The 23,564-nt window shown below is 38.9% G+C and overlaps 1 protein-coding gene across 1 annotated transcript in view; it reads right to left on the bottom strand.

The window, feature by feature from the left end:
• The window catches only part of CADM1 (cell adhesion molecule 1), a 403,293-nt gene that overhangs the window by 18,031 nt on the left and 361,698 nt on the right, over window positions 1-23,564 (bottom strand). The window contains exons 7-9 of the mRNA XM_007936507.2: window positions 21,320-21,492; window positions 16,727-16,813; window positions 5,814-5,846 (exon numbers count right to left, since the gene is read on the bottom strand). Of these exons, the coding sequence (XP_007934698.1) occupies window positions 5,814-5,846; window positions 16,727-16,813; window positions 21,320-21,492 (293 nt within the window). The remainder of the gene's footprint in view (window positions 1-5,813; window positions 5,847-16,726; window positions 16,814-21,319; window positions 21,493-23,564) is intronic.

Raw genomic sequence — 23,564 nt, 5'->3', positions numbered from 1 at the left:
TCCTGAGGGCTGATTGGTTGAAAGTATTCTTATTTCCAATTGGCTTTATCCATTGTATAAAGACTGATGAATACAATTATTTGAATAAGTGTTATAAATGAGTAACATAAAGTACTCCTCTGTAGTTAATTATGAATTTGCAGTTCTCAGGAGGCTAATCGCTCACTTCTACGTGGCCCAATGAATATCAAAGCATTCTACATCCATGCTTGGCACCCACTGAACCACACTAAACAAGAATGTTTCAAGTAGGCAGCTTTAAGGCTGCTCAAGGGTTGTTTCCCTGGGGAGGGTATTAGAGAGCTAATTTAAGAAAAATAAAGACAAATATGTTTATGAATATCATTGATATGCAAAATTTCCCATTAAAAAACAACAGACAGTTGATATGCACCTCATTAAAGATGAAACTGTCATTTTTAATGGCATAAAGTTTAAAATATACCAAATCATCTGGAATCTACTGCTTGGATAACGTTCTAAAGTGGGAAGCCATTTAGGTTGGCGGCATGGAATTTGTTTTTGCACTACTATTGTATTTGAATCTATACTGCTTTGACATAGTCTGATAATTTCTGAGTAAATACATAATTAGGAAGAGTTTGCTGAAGCACTGGGTATACAAGTGTGGATGAGCAAACTTTACCTGCTCAAATTGCTTTGGCTTAGGTATTTTTTTTTTCTTTCATGTTAAAAATTACACTACTATCATTTTCTCAAAGAGAAAGACAAAGATGCATTTTATGAACCAGATAATATTGTTCAAAAGGAAATTTCCAAATTTAACAATAAATGGGAAATTATTTCTTGTTTTTTTCTCTTTAAACTTTCATATTCTCCATTAAACCCCTTTCTCTTAACTTTTAGTTAAAATGTATTTAACAAATTTCTTTAAACTTTGTCAAACAAATACAAGTTTACTTTTCATCCATATGGGATTTTTAAAACAATAAAATCCTGAGATGCAAACACAGGAAGTTAATATATATACTATAATTGTCTCTTCTGCAGAGAGGTGAAGAGAGGTATATTTCACGTTTCGTATCTTCAGGGTATGTTCAATGTGCTGTAACATACACTAAAGCCTTCCCAGACTGTACTCCCACAGTTGTCATTTCTTCTTTTCATTGGAAATTGCTGACTTCTAGAAGTGGTATGACGTGGCAATTTTAAATTAGGGCAAAGAAAACTTCAAAAAATTAGAAACAATAAAAAATCTTGAGAGATACTTAAGTAAATGTAAGGTTGAGTGAAATTTAAATGCTGATGTACTCAGTTAATCCAGCTATCATTTGTGAAAGAAAATTTCAAAAAAGAATCATCAAACAAAACCTCTGGAGGGCAGGGAACAGGACGGACAAACAACTTAGCCCCCAGGCCCTAATACCATCCCCATTATGAAAAACAAAGTAGGCGGTGGTCTCTTTCTTACCTAAGCAGCATACATCTGATCACTTGGCCATATTATGGAAACTGTTACTTCCATCACCAGCCATAAGAGTTCAGACGCCCCCGGTAGTTTTAATCTAAAAGCTCAGTCATCCTGTTCTTCCTGCTTTGTCAGCTTTTGTGGAGAGGTTTTCCCTTCTTCCCATTAGCAGAAATTCGGTTCACACCGTTAAACAGTAGCACATTGCTTCCAAACTGCATATCAAGGCTGAAACACAATCTTCAGGTCCTGCAGCCATTCATAAACCTCTTTAGCTTTGTTCTGGTGTAGAACGTACAATGTCTGCAGAGTCCTTTGACTGCATGACAGCCTTTGAATGCCATTGTTATGTACTTACACAGAGAGGTGTGCAAAGAGGTACACACACAGAAGGTGGACATAGCGGTTGTAATAATGCGCACTGCTGGCTATTTTTCTATAAAATGGGCTTAAGAATTTCCCCACAATATAAAGACGAGAAAATCTCATGTGCTTTTAGAATTCTTTCATGGCTTGCACTATTTATAAAATAAGTCAGGGAAAGGTAGTTACCTAAGGGCCAGTGGTCTAGGCAGGATATAAGCATGTTACCTAGCACAGGCCAAACATGGTGAAAGGAAAATTGAAAATGAAAATTTATTCTTTAGAGGAGTTCCCAATTTGAGTCTTACCACAATTGCACACTGAATTAAAAAAAAACTGTTGAAAACCTGATTTGGGATATAAAAATTCATGAGATCAGCCTGTAATGTGTCAAGAGGTGGAAAGCAAGAGGGCAGGTAGACTTAAAAATAATAATAGCAGGGGTGGGGGAGGGAGGGGGAGGAAGGCAGGGGGGGGAGAGAGAGAGAGAGAGAGAACCTCAAACCCAGAGGAAGCCAGCTGACTGCAGTGCAGCAAAAGCACAAGCACTATTCCAGACCATGGGCATGCTGTCACCCAAACCCTCACAGGGGGAAGGAGGGTGAGGGAAAAGGGCAGGGGACACACGGGCAGAAAAGCAGAAAAAGAACAAGGCACAAGACACTTACAAAGAAGCACCCACATTTAAACAAACAGAAACCATCACACGCACTCACACATCAATAATCATAATAACGACTACACCATTCGTGCTTTAAGTCACTCATGCATTTCTGCCATCAGTTTCAGACCATGTGGTACCAGGATTTGGCAGTGTTTTTCGCATTGCTCAACATGCACACACAACACAGGATTCTTCCTGTTCAGGCCTTAAGGATGAGCTCCAAAAACACAAATGCTCAAGAACCTTATTCAAAGGAGATCACTTCTGTAACCCTAATCTAAAAACCCCATTCCAACCCTCACATTTGTGTTTCCTTCTGATTAGATCTTAAAAACATATTGTGGCTTATTGTTGTGGTTTGGTTTCTTTTTGGAGAAAATCCATTTGATTTTGAATCATGCCCATGCACTTCTAACCTTCCAAGACATGCTTATTCCAATCAGATATTGGTAAAAACAAATGGTCAACATACATAAACAACTGGTATACTTCATACATACTCTAGCAACACAAGCTTGAATAAAATATTTTAATGAGTCTTCAAAGGGAAAGCTTTTTTAAAAATTTTAAATTATTCCTTTTCTTTTCCTTTTTAAAGAAAAGAGAAATAATGGAAGGGAATTCAATATGAACAATTTTAAGACCAGGGAGATGGTCACAACCGGCTGGCCTAATATGTCTTGTCATTTAAGTTGTGAAGTTATCAACTCACTTAACATTTTTCTAGGTTCAGAACACCATAATGAACATCTCAAGATTATTCTCAAATGAATCTACGTCAAGTGGTTGCTGCACTTAGGTTTTTTAGCCATAATTCTCTTGAATAAAATTAGTTGGATATCTTCATCTCTTTGGAAATTTGGCCCCCTGCTTTGTAATTTCCACCATATTCCATTAACTTTTCTATCCTGACAATTGACCTGGAAGACTTTTTCCCCCTCTGTCAAGTCAAGTTCTAGATATTACTTTGGCTTTCATTAAAGCTTTTTGCTGTAGGCTAGAGAACTGCTGTTTAAAATAGTGGTAAGACCCCTTTGGGAGGATGTTATAAGCATTTTAGACAAGTGAGAGAATGTACTTATAAATGCATTATACAGGGATCAACCTGGGTCATCTATTCTCTCTGCCTCTCCTATTAAGTAGCACAATTTAAAGTATGGTGTGTGTGTATATATATTTGCATGTGTATATAAATATATGTATATTACTAAGTTATATATGTTAATGTATTTCTCAGGCACTGCCAATCAACCACATCCTGGGGTATCACTGGCTTGAACATTGTCCTGAAATTAATAAGACAGTGGTTGCTTCTCACACTACATAGCATCTGTTTCCTGCTACAGGAGTGCTATAAAGTTCTATTCCAAGTGTTTCTTTATTATGCCACAAAAAAGCATCATTTTTCCCTTTCTCTCTCTCTAGAGAAAAAGACATAATTAAAAACAAAAAACATAAAACAAAAAAAACAAACCTGTATCAGTAAGTTAGGACTGGCTTCTAAGCTAACAGTGGACAAATTCCCTACTTTGAGTAAGTACCCCATTCAAACTACATCCATGAGAGTAACATAAGTACATGAATTTTACTAAAAGGACCTGCAAAACAGAACTTTGGAGTCTTATCAGATGAATGATCAATATGTCTTCAAAGATCTCACAGAATTCAGGAATCTTATGGTTATACTGGACCTGTAGTTAATTACAGGAAGCTCAGAACTTAAAGTATCTGAAAAAGAATAGAACAAAAGCTCTTGAATTACATTCAAATAACCTTAAAGCTCTGAGAATAATCAATAAAAGTCAGGAAGTGCTCAATTAATGATGAAATCTACAAATAACTAAGCTTAATGGAGTGTACTGCCTGAGATGCAGCAAGCACCATGGAGCATTACCTTAGAAAGTGAGAGTTTTATACCTAATTGATTTCTCATGATGGTCCGTGTACCTGGCCCTTTAACTTATTTTATGCATTTTTTCCCTTTGTTCCAATGACAGCAAAGGGTGGTGGTGGTGGAGGAGATGGGAGTAGGGTGGGGAGGGAAATAATGCTCCGTATCTAAGTTAGTTTTACATTCTCAAATTCTTCATTGCAAAGTCCAAGTATGGGGATGATCTGCCAAGCATCATGGCCTGACCTTCAAGGACAGCTCACACAGGCCAGGTTTTGCTTACAGAGTAATTCCTAAAGTGTTGATCTATTTAAGGCAGTCAGTATGTGTGAGACAGAGACACTTCTCTAAAAGTTAAATTAACAGTGCAGGGTTGGGTGATCACCTCTTGTCATTCAAATGATAGATCTTAACCCTGCACAACATTCAAAGTGATTTAAGTAGGCCCTTTACAAAATAATTCCCTTGGATTCAATTATGAAAATTAAGCTCATTTTTTAACTAACATATCTTTCTCTAAGCACACTATCACCAGGGTTAGATTTCAGCTAAGTAGTAAAGTACAATGCAGATGAAACATGATCCTAATTTTCTGATCGGAGAGACAAAGTTAATAAACATCTTCCAATCTGGAAAGGCAATGGTGAGATTGGGATGTAGCAAGCATATTTCCCAATGTTCCTTCTTAAGCTTTGCTTGCTTGGTTTTTATCACCTTTTGGTTAAAGTCGCAACCAACTTTTTAGTATTTTGCCTCCAAGACACCCACACGCAAATGATTTTTTTTTTTTAAGTCCCAGTTAATGCTGTTAACATTTACATATGGTATCTTTCTTGGTTTGGAGATGTTTCCTGCCAAATGTTAGCATAAATTTATATGAACACATAAGAGATCAAAACGGCAAGGGGTGGTGGGGGTAATACAGTGAAGAACATAGTTAAAGTCTTGCCTTTTCTAAAGAAGAGCAATGATCATCATCACCACCACCTCGTGGATTTATACAGGAGACTTCCTCCCTGAGCTCTTCTTCAATCTCAACTACCAAGTGACACAAATGACTCCTCTTCAACACATACCTGGAATTATAGCCTATAAATGAAGAAAGCAACTGGGCATACTTAATTCAGATCCTATGGTTTTTAGGCCAATATTAGTTTTTGGAGGTCACATGTATTTCAACACTGGGTGGAGTGACATAAATGAACAGGGCTGTATGCAACTTGAATTCATGCCATTCCAGCCAGTGGGGAGAAGGCCTGGTCTCGGATAGCAACTACTGGCTACCAAACTCACAACAGAAATGACAAGACTTGACATCCTTTCAAGCCTTAAAAATTATAGTATATTTATGAGATCAGTCTGCTTGAAACACGATTTCCCTTGAAGACTACATTTCTCTTTTTCCCAGGCTTGCCTTGCCTCTCAGCAGCGCTGAGAAAGTAGATAAACAGTAATGTGATACCAACCGTGAACTGCTGGTTCTGTCGTCGCCGTTGTGTCTACAGACGGGAACAGAGGATTGGAGGAAGGGAAGAAACAGGAGGAACGGCATGCAAAAAAAGGGAAAATGGAAAAAAATGGAACAGATAATATATGAGCAAGCTTTCAAAGAACATCGCGTGACAAGCAATAATAAATGAAAAGCAAAAAGCATTTGAAGTGAGTTGCACTGTTTTAAGACATGCCTTGAGCTCAAAGCTGCGAGCCAATGAGGAAAACAGTAAATTCTCTGGTTCTGGGGGTCTTGCCAGGACACATATATTTGCTAGTCAATAGTCAGGGGAACATGCAAAGTGATGAGAAACACCAGTGCAAACTCAGTGACTGGTAGATGGCTCTTAACGCATCAAGGCTCAGGACTGCGACAAAAAAGCTCAGTCGGAAGGCTGCTTAAACAATGGATTCATACATTCAAACATTGCCTTTGTTTGAACCCAACCCACCCGGGCACTCAGGCTTCTCGACTGCCAGTTAGGCACCACTGAATCAATCACTCTTGGAGGATTCTTTTACTGCTTATGCTCAGACGCCTGCAGACGAATATAAAGGCTCAAGTTTCTCCAACCAGGGTGTTATTGCAAAAGAGTTTAGGTGGGAAGTTCAATTAACTATTGGGAGGCCATGGGAACGAACACACTAAAGGTTTTCACAGATTGGTTTCTGTACACACACACACACACACACACACTAATCCATTCTTCACTCTGCAGCTCTTAATATGTTACAAGCTAAGAGCAACAGCCTTTCAGGAAACACCCAAGTCCACACAATCTGTCGAATGACACTTATAATCATGTGACATTCCAAAAGTTTAACTATCTCTATGCTCTCAATCCAGCACCGTATTCATCATTGTGAGCTGTCAGGAGTCCTGCATTCTAGGACCGCAACAGGACACGGAGAGTTTTTTTTTTTTTTTTTTCCTCTCTCATTACTAGATGCATTTGCTGTGGAGGAAAAATGTGCTTTGCCTTTTTCATCTTCTATTTCTGATGTTGTTCAAGTTTTCTCTTTCTGCCAGACTTCTAAACCAGACCTGCTTTACTGGCTCCTCTTCACAGGAAACTTCTCAAGGGGCTCAGGCAAGCAAGACAAGGAATTCTCTCTCTATATCTTCTTCTTCTTTTTTGGCTAGAGGGGAAGTGGGATAAATATCTAACAAAATGCATGATGACATTCTTTTTCTACAGTCATTTTAACACCACTCTTCTTAGCCAACTTCATTCCAGCATCAACCCATCTGGCAATGCTTTCATTTTCATTTCTATGCTTCTGTAGTGTGTTTCCTTCCTCGGTCACCTTTGGGCCAGAAAGGAAAGGTGCTACTGAGACCTGAGCAAGCCATCTCTAGGGATGAGCTGGTGGCAAAAGTGGAATTTTGGGTTAAAACTGCAAGTAGTTACTTGCGTGTTTTTTTTTTCTTCCCCCTTTCTCCCCCTTAAATAATGCAGCTATTTAGCTGGTAATTATTTTCATGAGTTCTAGAGATGCCAAAGGACTCTTTCACACTTGACACAGGCAATGTTTAAATGCACTGGAACGCCAAACATAATTTAAAAAAAAAAAATCAAATGAGCCCAGTGTTTCTGATTAATAAACATGACACATGAATTCACACCGGCGTTCCCCCTCAGTTGGCATGCTTTCCTTAGGCCCCTGTACCATTTAAAATTAGAGCCCTTTTAAGGAGCCAGAATTAACCAGAAGTCTGAGGGACTACTGTAGCTTAGTATAACTTACAGCTGAGTTTCTGAAAAACTGATGAAGGAAAGAAAAACATAACATACACTGCATAAGAACACAATACTTACAAGTCAAGCCTGTGTGCATAAATAGCAGTAAAAACAATACAGAAAATTGTACAGTTGAAAGACACTCTACACCCAGATTAGCATGACACAGATGACACGTCTCCTTGGTTGAAACATCCAAGTTCAGCATTAGTTTGAGGTGCTTTAAATTTAGGGGCAAAATCAAACGCACATCTGTACAGAGCACTTATATGCATGTTACAACATTTTATGGATAGACATTGGCTTCTTTCCAAAACTTAAAAAAGAAAGTGGTAAACATGTTGGCTCATTATTTTGTAGAACCTCTTCTAATATGCTTTTTTAATCAGGTAAATAATTAGTGTAAAATGAAAGAAAGGAAGGTAGAGTAAAACCTAAGTATTACCATCCTCAAAAATAATATCTTAGCATTAACCAATGACCCCAATTTACTGTCTTCCTACAACACAACATTATGTCAGCTTTATGATGAAATTAAACCAAGTGAAGCTAGAAGTCAACTCCTATGTGGGTACTAGAAACTAAATGAAGGAAAAGTTCACAGTGCAGCTTGCTTCCCCATTCCGGGATGGGAAATCCATCAATTGAACCCAAAAGGGGAGGAAAAAGGAATGCTGAGAAGGGGAAAACATATTCTAAAACAGTTAAAAGCAAACACATGGTCAAGTCAAACCGCACAGTTACTGTAGCTGGCAATGGCAACACCAGGATCAGCAACAAAGCAGAACAGTGCAGCAGAAACACACATTGGCTACAAAGTTTGGAACAAGATCAGGCTGTATCTGAGGAGTCACAGATTCCATTTCTCTAAGGGCATCTGGTATGTGATCTGAACAGAGGCTATTTCAAGTAAAGAAATAAAAAAAAAAATTCTTTAGAAATGACATTGCGCTCTCTACAGGAGAGCACTATGACAGACTCTAATTCTCCTTCCTAATTGCATTATGACTTCATGCAGAAACCAGAGACACCCTGGCTCTGAAGTGAGTGTGGCTCTGTGAAGTAGGATTTATTAGAGTGTCTTAATCATAAGACTGGATAAATTTACTAGCCCACCCCTGTGAATCAACTTGTGGGGTCACCATAGTGTTTGATAACTCTTTAAGTGTACAGGCAAGAGGCAAACAGTCAATCTTCACTGTAAGTTATAAATGCTATAATTAGCTTGAAAAATGAGTGTCTAATTGCCCTAACAAAGGCTTATTTCAAGCTCATTTTGTTGTTGCTTTAAAAAAATAGTCTTTCAGCTATGCCTAGGAGAAAAATAGGTCGCGAAAAGTTGAGTTGGACTTAACGGTGGTGGCAGGCTATGAAATTAAAAAGGCCTTGCTGAGCTATTGTCTCTATTTCAATTTTAATTACAATGAAGACAAATTTATTATACAATTTATTTTATATGGTCAACAAAAAACAATCCCATGTTCTTGCAAACCCAGTAAGTGTGTACAGTGTTAATAGTCCCTCTCTAGCTGTTTTATGAGTATCATCAAACAAGGTATCCAAGGAAGGGCACTGCACTGCGATTTGAATGATGCACATTTCACTTAATATTGACTTCTCTTCTTAGTCTCCCACACGTAACAGCAGTTTATGGGGTCCTGTCTTCAATGAATTAAATATCATATGTATTTCATGTTGCAGTATAAGATATTCACAAAATGAAAAAGCTCTGACAGTTTGTGAGATTAGAGACACTAGCCATTTAACCAAGTACCAAAAAAAAAAAAAAAAAAAAAAAAAAATATTACTGCATGAGAGGCAGCTGGGCAATATTTAGTTGAAACAGTCATGTGTAAGCTCCACTGTGGCACATTCTAATCCTTTCATATGGCTTCTCTCCAACTTAGAATTGTTCATTGAGTGTGACAGACTGGGGCTTTAAAACTAATCCATAAATTAGTGCATGGACTCAAACACAACGGGTGCCATAAATGAAAATTAAAATCCTAGAACAAAATTAAATTCACAACCTTAAATACTTTTTCTTCCCCAATTGATCTGTGGTGCTCCTGCTTTACAATGCACAGATTCATTGCAAGACTGCATTTTGGGTGCATGTGAGTAGGGTGTACATTAAAAAATGCAGAGCATAATAACCCGGAGAACCCAATCTGCTCGAAAGCAGAGCTTAATTGTAAAGAATTTAAATTCTCCCATTTTGATTGTCATAAGCTTAAATGAAAGCATACAGTTCAGACATATTTTAATACAGTTTTCCCCAGTTTATTTTCTTAAATAAAGTCAATAAGGAGCCAATGGGTTTTCTTAATTGAATTCTCTTTCAGTTTGTGTTATGGAGCTTCTTTAAATCTAGACACTAGGGCATGGAGTTCCCCCGACAATTTTATTTTCATAGTTGTGCTGTCTGACATATATCAAATATCATTTGTTCATTTTTTTCCTCTTTTTGACTTATATGAAATCCACTGAAAACAAAAAGAAAAGGCAGAAAACTAGTCATTGAAATTCACTTTCTACTGATTTCCTGGTTTATTTTCTTCCCATCCACGTTATGCTTTAACTAAGCTCCCATGTCTTATAGATGGGAGAAGGGGATAGGAGCAGAGCTAAAGCTAAAAGCCCCAAACAGGAGAGTCATAATAAGGATCTCTTACTTTTTAATGTCTTCTCCCCTTTGAGTGAGGAGATTGCACACCACAGAACTGCCGGCCTTAAGGGGAGTTGATATAGATATATTTTTAAACGATTTCAAGTTTTGTAAAAAGCTTCTTCAGAATTGTTCACTAGTGATGCTGTGCCCCTGAGAGCCCTTCATTGGCAAACCAGATGTTCTACCAAATAACAGGAATCCGTATGGTGGTTTCAGGAGCTCTGGTGGTGTAGTGACTAAGGCATTAGACTGCTAACCAGAAGGCTGGCGGTTCAAACCCACCAGCCACTCCTTGGAAGGAAGATTGGGCAATCTACTTCTGTAGTGAAACCATGTCAGAAACCCAAGGAGGGGTTGCTATGAGTTGGATCGCACTTGACAGCAGTGAGTTGAGTTTATGGCGGTTTCATTTAAAAAAGGAGAGTAATTCCTGTATCATGTTGTGTGTGAATGCTAGGGGGAAGGAGGAATAGAAAAGGGTAAGGCACAGGCAAGGGGAAGAAGAGATGAAGCTGTCACGAGGAGGGTGGTAGTAGAGAGAGGGAAGAGGCCCTAGAAATTGTGGGTAATATTCATCTGGGTTGCTTTCTGAGAGGGCAGGTCCTTCATGCCAAGTGCTTTATTTTCCCTACACCAAGATGAAAATAGCTCCATGTATCACTTTCTAGTCCTGAGAAACTTATATTCATGATATTTATTTGCATTATTAGCAGATTGTTAGTAGGAAAATATGTCAAGTCCTTATCACCGAGATTATTTTTAAACTAGGAACATAAAATGATGGAAATTATGATAGAAGCATTAGAAAAAAATTCTCACTCACTTCCCATCTCTTTCCTTAACAAACAAACAAACAAGAGGCAGAATCACACGACCTTCGTTAGTCACTGTAGTATTCTAATTTCTCCCATTCCTCCATAAATAATATGGTAAAAAACTGGTTGGCTATAGCGATATTTGTAACAGGTTTACAATCATGGGCAAAATAAAAATGTAGACAGTCATATGTACAGTACGAAGAAAAAAACATAGACATGTACCTGTGGGGCAAAAACTTGAAAAAGTGGCTTGTGAGCTCTTGTCACTCGGTACAGTGGCACCCCAGAAAGAACTCCATAAGTAGTCAACACATTATGAATGAAAAAGTCATAATGGAACAGATGTCAACTCTAGAAAAATGCTAGAGCAATTTAGTAAGCATTCTAGGATGAATGATGTGTCTTTTCTAGCCACAGTGGCTTCCTGTAGGCCCAGGACATAAACACACACAACATACACATACATGGAAGATAGATGCTTGAAATAAAGTTGGACCGTGATGCTTAATTTCCAAAATGCCACCTTCTCTTAGCCACATTCTTCTCATTCCTTGATGGCACAGAACAAATTCTACTTTTCCTGTGAAGCTGTCCTCCACTTCTAAGGAACATTCTGCCTGTGCCACTGAATCACTCCCAACTGCACTGTCTCTCCTACTGTATAATGTACTTTTCCAACCATCTTTTAAGGGGTTCAAGGTGCATTTTGCCACCGATAGGCACGAGTGTAGTGCTGTACATATTATGGATGTTTAATATATGTTGAATTAATGCCTAAAAGTAGACAAGCTCAGACCCCCTTGTACCACACAAATACCGACAGCACAGAGCAGGAATCATGAAGCTATGAACCTGGGGAACAGACAGCTCTCTGTGGAGCACAGCTATTACAATCCGGATGGTTATGGCACAGATTCAGAATTAAGCACAGGAGCACTTCTTTTCTTTTTATCTGAGAGACAGAAAACATGGTATGGTGTTGAGTTTCCCAACTCTGGCATATTCTACAAGCATCACTGAAGTAAGGGGCTGTACCAACCTTCTCTATTTATGTGATCTAAATGACATTACATAAAAAAGCTTATCATATTAGACTATGAAGGCCAAAATGCTAACGTGAGCCTGGGGGGTGGGACCCACTTCTTCCAAGGCATGTTGGGCTCTGAGTGTTCAGACACCAAGAAGAAAAAGCTTGCTGGCTTTTTTTTTTTTTTTCCTTCCCAAGGAAAAACACAAACTATTTAATTAGACACATGCTTTAGAAAAAGAGAAAAACTCATTTAGAAATGACCTACTTCATTCTTACCAAAGGATTTTTAAATGTGTTTCAGAATTTGGCCCTATAGCTATGAGTTTCTCATTCTAAGGTGGTTTTAATTTTTTAATTTATGGCACTCAACACAGACAGTGTGATCTACAGGCTGAACTCCTCCCCACCTGAATTTTACATGTAAACTGTTGCGAAGGGTGTTTAAAACTGAGTGCTGAGTCCTTTCTGTGGGCCTATTCTCATCAAGCATCTAACTCAGATGCAAACCCTGCTGCCTGTCAAGTTGATTCTGACTCTTAATGACCCTATAGGACAGTAAAGAACTGCCCCATAGGGTTCCAAGCTGTAATCATAATGGAAACAGATAGCTACATCTTTCTCTTGTGGAATAGCTAGAGGGTTTGAACTGCTGACCCTGGATCAGCAGCTGAATGCTTAACCACTGCACCACCAGGACTCCTCAGATACAACCTCAGGTACAAGACAATATCCACATTAACAAAATATTTTCTTAAGATGATTATAGGAAAAAGCTTGATCCAACTGGTAGATGGGCAAAAGCTAGCACCAAGCACAGATATATGTAACTTTATATATACCTAATATACAAAGTCAACTTTCAATTTTCAAAGAAAGTTAAAAACAAAACAATAACAACCAAAACCCTAGTATGCAGTGGGTTCTTCTTCTCTGCTAGTTTCTGGAATCTACATGAAGGACTCTCAGCCAGGGTAATGGCTGGCTGTCTCTGTTTCTTAACAAAGGACTTCAGGGGCTCTTTAAATTGTGCAGTTTGCTCTTCCCTATTATAGCATATATCTTCATGAATGACCACACGGACAAACTGACGTGATTAAAAACACAAAAAAACAGAAGAGGTGGGGACTTGCCAACAGCTACAGTTGAAACAAATATAAGGTCAAGATACCAAAGTACATGAAAGATAACAGAAACACCAAGGAATTTCACGGCAAATCACAGTGAAGTTCCAAATGGCTCCCATCCCAATTCTATGCCCCAAATGGTTTTATTTACAGAGAGATACTAGTGATATGAACGGTTTAATAGTTTATTATCACTGTTCATATGACAAATTCACATCAAATATTCCTTTCTGTAGATTTAGAGCCTGCAAAAATTCCTCCCTAGTTAAAGCTACTCATGGCTGTGTCCTGTCACAGGTAAGTCATGAGACAGGGATGACAGGCAGCAGAGGGTACCCTGCCCTTCCCATCCATGGCGCCTATGATTCTGAGTGGACAAAGTAGAGTCAGATTGGGCTTCCTCTCTTTCAAGGGTCTCCAGAATGAAGCTCTATCATGTTCTGAAGAAGTCAGGTGACTCCAAACAGAATGACAGTCTGCCTCCCTAACAAGGGGAACAATTCGATTATCTTGGTTATGGAAGATAAAAGATAACACTGGAAATACTTCCTTTCAGAGAAATCAAAAACCAACTATGACCTTTCGAGTTTAAAAATATTTTTCTATTGCATTTGTACGTTTTTCTTGTAATGAAACTCTGACCTGGGGAATGGGTTTCAGTTATTGCATTTGAGTGGGAGAAAAGAAATAGATGACTGTGCCCTCCCCCAAAAAAGCTCAGGCTTTATGTTATTGTCACTGGATTTGGCGGATGAAGCTTTTAAGGCTAATGGTGGCTGTAATGTACCAAACAGTGCAAAGAGAAGAGGAGTGGAAATTAATTTAGCTATCCATTTGTCAAGATTCAGCCTGGAAGATTTTTTAGGCACCAATCAAATCTAGGGGACAGCCTGGACCTTTGGAAATGGGCCACAGAGTCATTCAGCTCTGTAACCTTTAATCTGTTTGAAGAGAGGAGTAAATGTTAAATTCCACAAGTGTACTTTCTGGGCAAGATAAATATATATAAGCCTGCTTGTTAAGTCACAGTAAGATCACATCCATTAAGGCAATGGATTCTACAAAGTTGTTTCAGTAGCAATTTTAGTTTAACCACTCTTGGGTGCACCAGGGAGAATCTGGGCATTCATTACCACAAATGTGTCGTGTGTGTAGCGAGGAATCAACTGCTAACGTGAAGAGGTTAAAGTGCAGCTATGAGATCATCTTACATTACTGTGAGCTGAGAGGCCAGTGGCAGAAAGAGAGGCAAAGACAAGCTCCTGTCGAAGGCACCTTTGATGTGGACAGAAATATAGCATTGTTTGTTTTTCAAATTTCCTCCTAAGTGAAGTCTCTGCAGCAGGAGCTGTGATAACAGTGAGTTGTAGCTGTTATGGACATAAGATTAGCTTTAGTCTGGAGTGAAGGATTAAGAGCTGGGAACTGAAGGGACTGGGCTGAGTTGCTGAGAATGACTGTGTGGTGGTGGTGGTGGTGGTGGGGAAGTTCAGGGAGTGTTAAGAAAGGTCTTTAAAAAAAAGAATAAAAAAATAAAAGTCAAAGCTAGTAAGAGGCCAGCCATAAGTGAAAAATGTTGTTCCATATTAAAGAGAAATGTAGGGGTTGTACACTGAGTGAATAAGATCTCTACAGCCTTAAAATACAAACCTGGGTAGCCAGCTGGATGGGACCTTCTGAACTGAAAGGTGATAGGGGTGGGGCTGGCTCATACCTGGGCAACTTCTGCAAAGACAAAACAGGTACTGGAGGTTTTCCTTAAAGGGTTAACCAACGCAGGGCAGTGGAGAATTAGGAGATGGAATTTACACTGACATTCCACAGGGCTTTTTACAGGGAATTTTATTAGAATGTGGCAACAAGACCACAAGTCTAATTCAGTTTACAACTTGGGTAAGAGGTAAGAAGTGGTAAGGAAAACAGAAAACCTAGTATGAAGTATGAAGAATTGACAGCATGTTTTGCTCTGGAAATCAGAGTTAGGATGGAACATCTTTGCTGTGCTTATTAATGACACAGAAAATGGGATGAATCTATTTGCTGTGCTAACAAACTGAATTTACTTAAGCAGCAGAAGGAACTAACAAAGAACTAGAACAGAAACATGCACAGAAGAGAATTTAGGAAGCAGCCTGGGTGGAGCTGAGTTTAGAATGAGATACAAACCCAATTGATGGATTTTCAGAAGATTTTAAAGTAAGTGTAGGCACTGATGGTTTCGTAAGGAACATTTAGAAAAATCCTCAATAGTGGCTTAATGAAGGATTCTCTTTGTTCCAGTGTAACAGTTTGAAAAGTGAAGAAAATAGAGAGTGGACAATGTATTCTTGAATTTCACATAATGAGGAGGCCTCTTCTTTTACTGAACACCTTGAATCTTTATCATCTCGATTGCACCAACTCCTGTGAAAATGGGAAACATCTCCAGAAAGCCAATGTGAAGGACAGCTGCCACATCTGGGGTGGTAAAGAGAGGCTACACCTGAAGAGTGATGAGTAAAGCTGTCAGTATTCATAAAGAAGGCCAGCGATCAGATTGTGTGTAAGGGCCTCGGTCCAGACAGACCATGTAGTCTCATCAGATAACAGAATGAAGTGGCAATGTTACCTGCTAAAGAGACTTTTTGTCTCCTCATGGAATAACAACTTTTACATGTAGGTACCTGGAAATGTGGTTGAGGAAGGTCTTACCTAAGGAAATTCTGCATGTCTAGTTCACATGATACAGCCATCAGCCTTCCCACCTCAGTAGGCAGAAGAAACTCCGAGGCTCCCAGAACATAAGGCACTAAGAAAGCCGTTGGATGCCAGGGAAGGGATGGATGGCATTCCACCTCTCTCAGTAATATTTAGAGATAAGAGAGAGGGAAACGCTCTCTTGAATGAATAAGAGTTTCAGATAGTCCAAAGAGATAAAGCCACAGAGTTACAACTACTGAGGCTGTCTCTTCCAGCCCTGAAACACTTCACTGATGACAGGGAGGGATACCTGAGTGTTTGCCATGGGAAAGACAGTGACTCCACTCTGACCTCTTGTCACACAGAGCAGGAAAGACAACTATGCATTGTGTAACATGGCCCAAATGGGCATGTTAGAGGGTGTGCATTTTTCATCATACGAATAAGATGAAGTTAAGCCAAGGAGAAGATCCAGAGCCACAATACTTACCATTTCATCTACTGTGGCTAAGCATAGGCTACAGGTATGTTCTCTAGAAGCCACACTACCACTCTCCCTAGCATTTGGCTTTGGATAGTGATGCTTAGAAAGGAATTGTATTGTGTGTAAGCCACAAAATATCTATGAAATGCTTGCATATTAAAGATTTTCTGGTGTCCTTAAGAGTCAACTTCAGAACACAGCATCTAACATCTTAAAAGTTCCAAAATAAAGGAACAATTAAATTCCAAGGATTGGAAGGGAAACTGTTGACTTCCTTTCATACATACCAGAAAGACAATATACATTCAGGACATTTTTAATGGTAATGAAGGTACCATACCTGTGATGATGGTAAGGATGGTGGTGGTGGTGGTGGTGGTGGTGGTGGTGGTGGTTGTTGTGGGAGGAGGGATAGTTGTGGGGGGATCTGGATAAAAAAAAAAAGGAAAATCAAACCCACAGTGTTGAACACAACAATGATCAGTAATGACAAACAAAGGCATGAGACACTGAGATGCTTGTTTGATGACATCCCCCTTTAAAACCAAACTTTTTCTTTTTTCCTCCAAAGATTTATATCTTGTAATTATATCCCAACGTCTTAGTTGGAAGAGCTAAGAAAAGAAGAAAAGAGATTTTTATTAATGAAGTGAATTTAGGATGAGGAGATGTGAAGTAGAGAAAGGAAGAAAAATAAAAACATATGAACCCAGATTTAAAGGTGAGCTTAAACCAACTTGGCACTGAGAAGGCACAATGGTTGTCATTTTGTTTTATACTCTTCTAGATGGGAGAAAGGATGGGGAGATGGCGCTGCTTTATTTAAAGGGCTCATATCAGCCAAGGATGCCTGCACTCCTGTTCACTTGCTCTCTATGACTGTTAACTTCATTATTCTCCATCAATACATCTCAGCAGGAAGTAAAACTTCTTCTATACTAGTAATAAATACAAAGAAGAGAGAATGTCACCACTAAATATCAAGTGGCAGGCATGTGAGATTTTACTGAGATTTTGTTTTTTAAGTCAATAAATTTTACAACTCATAAATATTAATAAGTTGTCTTTGCTCGTGTTAAAAGCTTGACCTAAGTGGACTGCAATGATAAAGCTGAGAGAATGTTTTCCATCTTGTAAACAAGAGAACTAAATATAAATGGGACTTGACCCTCAAAGCCAGGAACTGGAGAGGGAACCCGAAGTCAGACATTTGATATACTGTCTGTTCATCTATCATCTAAAAATTATTTGGGGATAAGGAAGGGCAAATATGAAAGAGAAAAAATATTCTAAGCCTAAATGATCAAACTGAATGTGTTAAATTGTCAGCAAGACTTTGAACTAAGCTATCGTTCTGCTATAACAGAGCATAAGATGATTTGAAGGCTTTTGATTTTAAATTTTACCTAAAGCACGTCAACTTTTTCTCCCTGACACATCTGGTGTCCTTTTATCTCCAAGTGAGCTCTCAGATTGTCTAATTAATACATCAAAACTTTAATTATATACTGCACCTTTATTGGGTTTGGTACAACTTCCTGAAAGTTCATGAAAAACATTACCTGGGTGCTTGACTGCAAGGTCTCCTGAAAATGATTTCTACTATAGATCAATAATCCAAGGTTTTAATTTTCCTGACAAACTGTTCCTCTCATCTAAACACTTGTACAAAAGTGATAGGGAAGGATCAATGACAACCTTCTCTGTTTCATGGGGGGATTTTGTTCATTTAAACTGGGGAAACAAGCAGTTTAAATTATTGTTGAAAGCAGCCTCACACATGAGGCAAAAATGATTCCATTAAAAAAATTATCTCATTCTCCTCCAGGAAGTAGAAATTATTTAATCAGTGATTTTAAACTACCCTTTTAAAAGAGCCACATGAATGAGATGAGAAATACTATATTATAGGCAGTGTTTTTAGTCTTGCTCCCTGGACACTTATTATTTTTATGGAGACCACAGGTGGACAGCATTTTGTGACCTGGCAGATATTTGCATGCACCCAGACCTCACTATAGGTGCAGGAACAGATGAACAAGATGAGCTGGCCCTTGGGTCGAGTTCTAAAGACACCCTGCTCACTCTAGTACACATTAAAGTGCATCAAGAGAGGGGCCTGCTGCCCAGCATGGAGCACTTAATGTGGTTTTTCTGTTCTGGTTCAATGATAATTTGTACCATGAAAAAGGATGGTGTACCTGGGAGACTTTCCCTAATATACTAGAATATTATTTCTGAACCTAATTCTAAAAGTGTCGGGACAAAGTAGGTAATGTACTCCACAATAACTGGACCTGAAGGTGTCTGAAAATATGATTAAGAACCTAGATGTGGATCAGAGTAACGTAATGATACTGCCTCAGACACCCAAGGAAGGGTCGCTGCAAGTCGGATCCCACTCGATGGCAGTGAGTTGAGGTGATGTCCACAATAAGTGGACCTGACGGTGTCTGAAAATATGATTAAGAACCTAGGTGTGGATCAAAGTAATGAGGACATGCACTTCAGAGAAAGGGAACTGTTCCATTGGAAAGCAATGAGAAGAAGAGTAATTACAAAGAAAGACACATGCCTCTACTGCGGACTTTGGGATCAGAAAGTATAGCGGCTTTGTCACATAATTAGTTACTCTGTGAACTTGGGCATATTTTAGCATCTGTGAAATGGGATGATAATGATGTTTTCCTCATGGCGTTATTGTGGAGATTAGATGACACCTGAATGTGAAATATTTCCCATAAGGCTTTGAACAGAGTTGGCACTCAATAAATGCTAGCTAGAAGCTATTATCCAAAACTATTCATATTTATCTGCCCATCTAAAGCACAAGGTGTTTCTCATCTTGAGATTTAGAAGAAGTAGGTACAATAAATCCAAACCTTTTCTCCAGATTACTCAGTCTTCTTTGGAATCAAGTTAATTCAATAACTGACTGGTGGAAATTTGTCACTGTCTTGTAACATCTGGAGTGTATGGAAAGCTGAACTGAGAGTCCGGACACCTGGGCAAAAGCAGTTTGGGGAACCCCCCACAGTAGAGGCTCAAACCAGATGTGAAGTGACGTGAAGCGAGCACATGGAGAAAACAAGGGAGGCACTTAGCTTCCATCTCCCTTAAGTCAGCAGATCATGAACAGCCCAGGGACAGAGGCGGCTCTGACTGTGTGCTGCCAACCAAAATGGGTCCAGTGACACTTTTCCCACCTGCGCAGAAGAGCTGCACCTTTTTAAAGTCATTCCCTTCCCTGTGATTTCGTTAGCTACTGAGAAGAATTAAAATTATTACCTGTGGACCAGGGACAACATGGGCAGTGTGTCAAGAAAACATCTTTGAGGTCTACAAATAAGGTGATTATACATGATCTTTCATTTTGCATAATGCTAAGAAAAAGAAAAACCTCAGGTATAGGCTGAGGATTATACTTTAATATAATCATGTAGATATCATGTAGATACGGTGCAAAATATGTTTCTATTTGATTGAAAAGACTGCCATGCCTATTTTCTTCATAAGGAAAAGTCATAAAGACATTATGGTGTAACTATTCCACATATGTATTTGTGTGTGTGTGTGTGTGTGTATTCATATACACTTAACCTTGGGTTTTTTATGCTGATAACATGAAGTAAGAATCCCCTCCCCAACACATACCCCTATTTAAATATTTACAACACACTGAAATTTTGATGTCTGTGGTTATTCACTCTGTGTCATGTAATTCACAACTATCTTTTTGGTATAAAACTATTTTTCTGGAATAAAACTAACCCAGACATTTTCTGGTATAAATCTTCAACTGGACAGAACAAACTAAATTTGTCATCATAAGACTAGAGAGGTAATGCACTGCTCAACTAAATAAAGAAATAGTCACAATACATGAAATTGACAAGATCTAAATGGGGAATAGTTTTAAAAAAAAGCCTGACACATAGTAAACACCTGATAAATATTTGTTGATTAGAAATGAAATTCAGGATAATATGCTTTAATAATGTTGTAAAAAGATGTTGATTAAGAAAACCAGAACAAAAACCAAAAAATACCCCAGGCTCAACGTCATGCAGTTGATTCTGACTCATGGCTACCCTATTTGTTACAGCAGAACTGCCATATGGGGTTTTCTTAGCTATAATCACCAGATAAATTTAAAAAAAAAAAGGAAAGAAAAGCATTTGTGATTTGTGTTCAAAGCAGCAGCTACAGGCACTTTATGTAGCTACCAAGGATTTTTTATTTTTTCCAACTATTTACTTGCTTACAACATCCTCTGGAATTTAAGAACTTCATGCTGAAAATGGGATAGTTCTGTTCATCAAAGCAAGGGAAAGGCTAGCCCAGATATCATAGGAAAATCCCACTGGGAATTAACTTTCTGAGCTGAAAACCCATTAATTGGTAACGATGAATTTTTTCAGTCATTACTTCTAACACCATCTCCATGGTTTGTGCCTGAGGACATAGCTTTACTACTCAGCAGGACCAGAGACTGTGATCTAGTGGGAAACCCCCAGGATTAGAGGGTGTGAAGAAAAGTCACTGCTTTCCTAGGTGGAGACCCTGGAGTTCACCTCAGGCCAGGTTTATTTTAGTTCTTGAAGGAAAACAAAATCCACTGCCATTGAATTGATTCTGACTCATACTGACCCTTATGGGACAGAGCAGAACTACCCCATAGGATTTCTAAGGCTGTAAATCTTTACAGGAACAGACTGCCACATCTTTCTCTCATGATGCAGCTGGTGAGTTTGAATCTTTGACCTTTCAGTTAGCAGTCAAGAGCTTAACCACTGTGCCACCAGTGCTCTTTCTTGAAGGAAACCAACCAGTTTTTGGGTTTCAACTTGATCAAAAGCTTTGGGAGGTGAATCACAAGCAGCAACTGTATGTAAATGAGTCTAGCAGACGACTGTTCTATCTTCTTACTCACCGTATACGTACAGCATATAATCCGAATGAGCTGACCCCACTATGTTTGAAGCTTCACACCGGTATGTACCATTATCTGTTTTGTTTAGGTTATTGATGAACAGGTTGGGCCCAGACAATACGGCGTGTTGAGGCATTTCATCATCAACTCTCACCCAAGATATCATCACAGGCCTGAAGAGGAAGAGGAACAAAAGCAAGTCTCATTATTATTTCCCATTAAGAAGTCTGCATCAAACATCTCACCCAACTATCAAATGAACTGCATGCAGGGTGACACAATTAAAGAAAACCTACTGGAGATACTTTAAGTTCACAGAACTACAACCTTAAAGTCTCCAAACATCTCCTTGGCGTATGATTTTTTTTTTTCTTTTTTAAATATTACCAGGTGTTGAAAAACTTTTAACAGATACAAGCAGGAGTCTCATTATTTCCAATTCATCTTAAATAAATCAGCAAATAAACCAATGTACATATTTTTATGCCCTGCTGTGTGGTTTCACACCAATTCAGGCAGGACAGAGCTCACCCATTGTTAATCATCTCACTAATTAGAGGGGAACATCGAGCTCTTGGCTAATGATACATGCATTAATCTGTTGGTTACTAACACACTAAGACACTTGCTTAGAAGCCACTAGTAATATTTAAATGGATTTAGAATTCTACAAAAAATGAATGGCATTTTATTTCTGAATAGCTCTTGCTTTTGGCCTCTGCTGTTTGGAAAACCAAAGAGTTCTGGTGGTGGAGTAGTTAAATCATTTGGCTGCTAACCAAAAGGTAGGTGTTTCAAATCCACCAGTTGTTCTGTGGGAGAAAGATGAGGCAGTAAAGATTTACAGCTTTGGAAACCCTTTAGGAGTTGCTACGAGTCAGAATCAACTCAATAGCAAAATATAGGTTAGCAAGCCACACAGTGTAAATGTGGTTAATGTGGCAGAATATAGGTATTGTAAGTGGCAAGAGGCCTCTTGGTCTGGAAAGACACGATCACTTGCTCTCCCCTTAACTCGTACCTACAGCCTGCCTTCCTCAACCCAAGACACCACTGATGCCCAGGGCCACCTTGTCTATCTGTCCTTTTCTTTACAGAGTCTCAGAGACCTATCCATTAGTACACCTTCTCTCCTTGTGTGTGCACCTGCACAGAAGTCAGCACAGCTTGAGGAAGAGGCTCTCAAGTTAATCACTGCCAAGAGCATCTCCACACGGATTCCTTAGGTCCTAGGCACTTGCTCATCAGAGACAAGTTTGCTTTAGTGATGTAAAGTACTGCATTTGTATCCACTAGGAAAAGCAAATCTCACAGGATGCTCCAGAGCTAAAAAGGCATACATGCAAAATAGCTTTCAAACACACTGAATTTCAAACTTCCCATCTTCAAGGCATCTCCTTCAATAGCCTATGAAATGGAGGCCTCATCCAGGACTGTGCCTGAAAACTTTCCTTTGAAAGGAAGAGCAGCACAGATTCGGGCGTGGGAGTGAGTTACTTCTTTTCTGTTCCTGCTGTTACCTGTAGGAGCGGCGACCTGACAAAAAGATCCCTGGTTAACGACGAACGAACGGATACTCAAGTTCGCCTTGTCAAGTAGCATTCCAATTTTCAAATGGGATGTGAAGTTACAATTTTTCTTTAATTACACATGGGTTTGTCATCACAACCCAGTAAATTATTTAAAAATTAGTACTGCATATGTCCTCCTTGCAGGCAATGGCAAATGGGTCTGCCTGGCAATCAGATCTAATGTCCTGCTGCTTGACAGCTGAAACAATCAGTGGGGGTAAGTGCTGAGAATATTCACAACATTTAATGGCAAGTTAAATTACCATTTTTATAGTATGCAATTTCTTGAGAAAATAAATAGGTAATATGCTAGAAGGGATAGCAGTAGAGTAAAGCGTGCTTGCTGACACAACCATATACCCGGCCCTATTTGAGAGGAACAAACAATACCCTCTCCAGTATAAATGTCCTGAAGGAACCATGTAATTTACTGCCCCTGTGGCACATTCAGTTGAACACAGTACCTTCTTCAGGGGGAAAAAATACAGAAACAAAATATAGGTTAGCAAGCCATACAGTGTAAATGTGGTTAATGTGGCAGAATATAGGTATTGCAAGTGGCAAGAGGCCTCTAAGAATTTTTTTTTTTCCCCCTCTCCATTAGATTGTTTTAGAGGGAAGGTAAGCCACTAATTAGGATGTAATTCAAACAGTTTACAAAAAAAAAAAAAAAA

This window comes from Orycteropus afer, unplaced genomic scaffold (genome assembly GCF_000298275.1).
Source record: "Orycteropus afer afer isolate SDZICR_OR568_19922 unplaced genomic scaffold, OryAfe1.0 scaffold00036, whole genome shotgun sequence".
Lineage (NCBI taxonomy): Eukaryota > Metazoa > Chordata > Mammalia > Tubulidentata > Orycteropodidae > Orycteropus > Orycteropus afer.
The sequence above is the reverse complement of the archived record's forward strand: the minus strand, read 5'-3'. Positions and strand labels throughout refer to the sequence as shown.